Below are 2,500 nucleotides of genomic sequence, written 5' to 3'. Positions count from 1 at the left end.
TTCTATATGTAAACCTCCAGATGATCACCCATCAGATTGATTGGTGATAGTCATCATTAATTTCCACGTTAAAAATTACTCATGGGCTGCAGAGGCGGATCCAGGAGGAGGGGGGGGGGGGGGGGTGCACAACCAAGGGATGGTGACGCTTTTTATTTTACTTCCGGAATACCAGTTTCATTAGAGTCGGGGTGGGATGGGAGGAATCGGCCCTTGGGCTCCCGCTCTTTTGGCCAATTTTTAAGCCTTAGCCCAAGTTAATAAAATTTGTATGGAGATATGAGCTCCAAAGGGAGCAAGCTCTACCTTTAAGCTTCTTTACTGCACAAGCCATGACTCCCTTTTCATTCTTCAGCTCTCCTTTATAAACTTCTCCAAAAGCCCCCTGTCCTAACTTCACTTCGAGTTGAATATGCAATCTTTGAAACTCGCACCAACCGCCTTTCAAAGGCAACTCTATCTAAAAAGTAAAAAAATATGTGGGTGTTTTACAGCAAGTACTTAATGTACTTGGATATGTATTCCTAAAACTAGTAATTGCAAAAATTGTTTCGTTATTTCTAGCATCCGCGCCCTGATTGTATAGCGATTATTATGCAGCAGTACAGCTAGTACACGATCGACTGAATCAAAGCAAATTAGCGATCGGCAAAATTACCGGCTTTAACGACGTAGCTATAATCACTGACTATATAACGGCTATACCCTCGCCAACAAAATCGGCCATATATCGCCTCCAAACGGCTACATAATCGGCTATCTGATAGACCATATAATCGATATATAACCGGCTCCACAATCGACTTTACAATCACTACAAAATCGCTTACGTAATCGCGGACACTACATAAACCGCTACATGATTAATAATTCATCATTTCTGTGGTTTCACCAAATTTCAGGATACTCTCATGTTATGTTTTTTTTAATTTTTTATCGGAATCCGTCAATTATTAAAAACAGAAAAATGATAACTAACTGGAACTTCAATCACATCTGGACTCACATTTTTCTGAATTCCAGATGGTGATTATATATTCTTGGAATTGAAGACCTGTTAATTTCTTTCATAGTTAAGATATGGAGATGGTTTCGAAATTTGACAAGTTTCTTTGTTCTACGTTTTTGTTCGCTTTTTCGGCCCTGACCATGCACAAACCACACCCTTTTTCTAAAGCAAAGGCCATTAAAATGCCCCTGTGATAAAAAAAAGAAATCACTTCCTATTTTTCTTTAGATTTTGAAAGTTTGTTTCCCTAACACCTGACTTGAAAAAAATTGAGCTTTGGTTTTTAATCCAAAGGCCGTTTACTTTGAGTGTAACTCTTGGAGGTAAGAATTTGTTCTTCATGGTCCGCCATTACTCACGTTCAAACCCCGACCGATTGGACCTCAGAGGGTTGGATCCAGGGAAAAGTTACGTCAAAGGCTCACTTGCTTAAAATTTCAACGTGTGAATGCAGCTTATTATAAATGCAAAACGCAAGTTTAAATTTCAAACGTCGCATTGATATTGAGAAGCGTTCTCCTGACCTAGAGCATTTATGGCTGGAGGTGCCTGGGCGCAACAGACATAGTAAAGTTCTTATTGGAATCATGTACAGATCTACAGGTATTTTAAGTGACACTGACTGGTTAGAGCGGATGGACGCTATCTTGGGGAACATCACGGCGAACTGGGACGGCTTATTAGTCGTAACGGGCGACGTCAACATTGACATGTTGAAACCAAGTAATATTCTAACACGGAAATATCAAGCAATGTTGGATGTTTTTGGACTCCACCAGATGGTGTAAAAGCCTACTCGTGTGACCCGCACATCAAAAACACTGTTGGATCATATTGTTACTAATTACCCGCGGACTTTCACTTTTACTGATGTTATACCTTGCTCAACAGTGGCAGATCATGACGCTCCGTTCGCATGTATTAATGTTAGAATTCCTCGATTTAAACCTCGATTTAAATACATTCGAAATGAAAAGAATCTAAGCGAACGTGCATTTCAGGAAGACTTTTCTTCGCTTCCCTTAGATGTGGTTTACGGATTGGATTGTGCGGATGACATGGTAGACGCCATGAACTCGCTCATCAGGGATTGTATTGATCGTCATGCCCCATTAAGAAGAACAAAGGTTACTCGCCCTCCAGCACCCTGGTTACAGACGGATGAGATTCGCCTGTTACAATCAGAAAGAGATCACCTGAGGAAGCAAGCGCATGAGAATGGAAGCGAAGCGTCATGGAATGCCTTCAGGGAGGTCCGTAACAAAATTAAAAGTGTCGTTAATAAGGCAAAAAGATCATTTTTGTCCAAAGCCCTGTCTTCGAAGCGTCCAAAAGAGGTGTGGAAGGTAATCCATCGTATACTTAATCCTTCGCCCAAGCCATTAAGAGAGAATCCGGATGAACTGAATAGATACTTTGTATCAACTGCAACACGTATAATGAGTTCAGAACCTGATGATTCTACTGATCTACTGGACTTTCTACATTCAT

General features: G+C 40.7%; 1 protein-coding gene across 1 annotated transcript in view; it reads right to left on the bottom strand.

Annotated features, from left to right (window-relative positions):
* LOC138032575 (tyrosine kinase receptor Cad96Ca-like) overlaps positions 1-2,500 on the bottom strand; it is a 19,173-nt gene that overhangs the window by 11,211 nt on the left and 5,462 nt on the right. Inside the window, exon 3 of the mRNA XM_068880281.1 lies at positions 307-441. Within this exon, the coding sequence (XP_068736382.1) occupies positions 307-441 (135 nt within the window). The remainder of the gene's footprint in view (positions 1-306; positions 442-2,500) is intronic.

Source organism: Montipora capricornis, chromosome 14, assembly GCF_036669925.1.
Source record: "Montipora capricornis isolate CH-2021 chromosome 14, ASM3666992v2, whole genome shotgun sequence".
NCBI classification, from domain to species: Eukaryota; Metazoa; Cnidaria; class Anthozoa; order Scleractinia; family Acroporidae; genus Montipora; species Montipora capricornis.
Note: the sequence above shows the minus strand (reverse complement) of the source record. Positions and strands in the feature narration are given on the sequence as shown.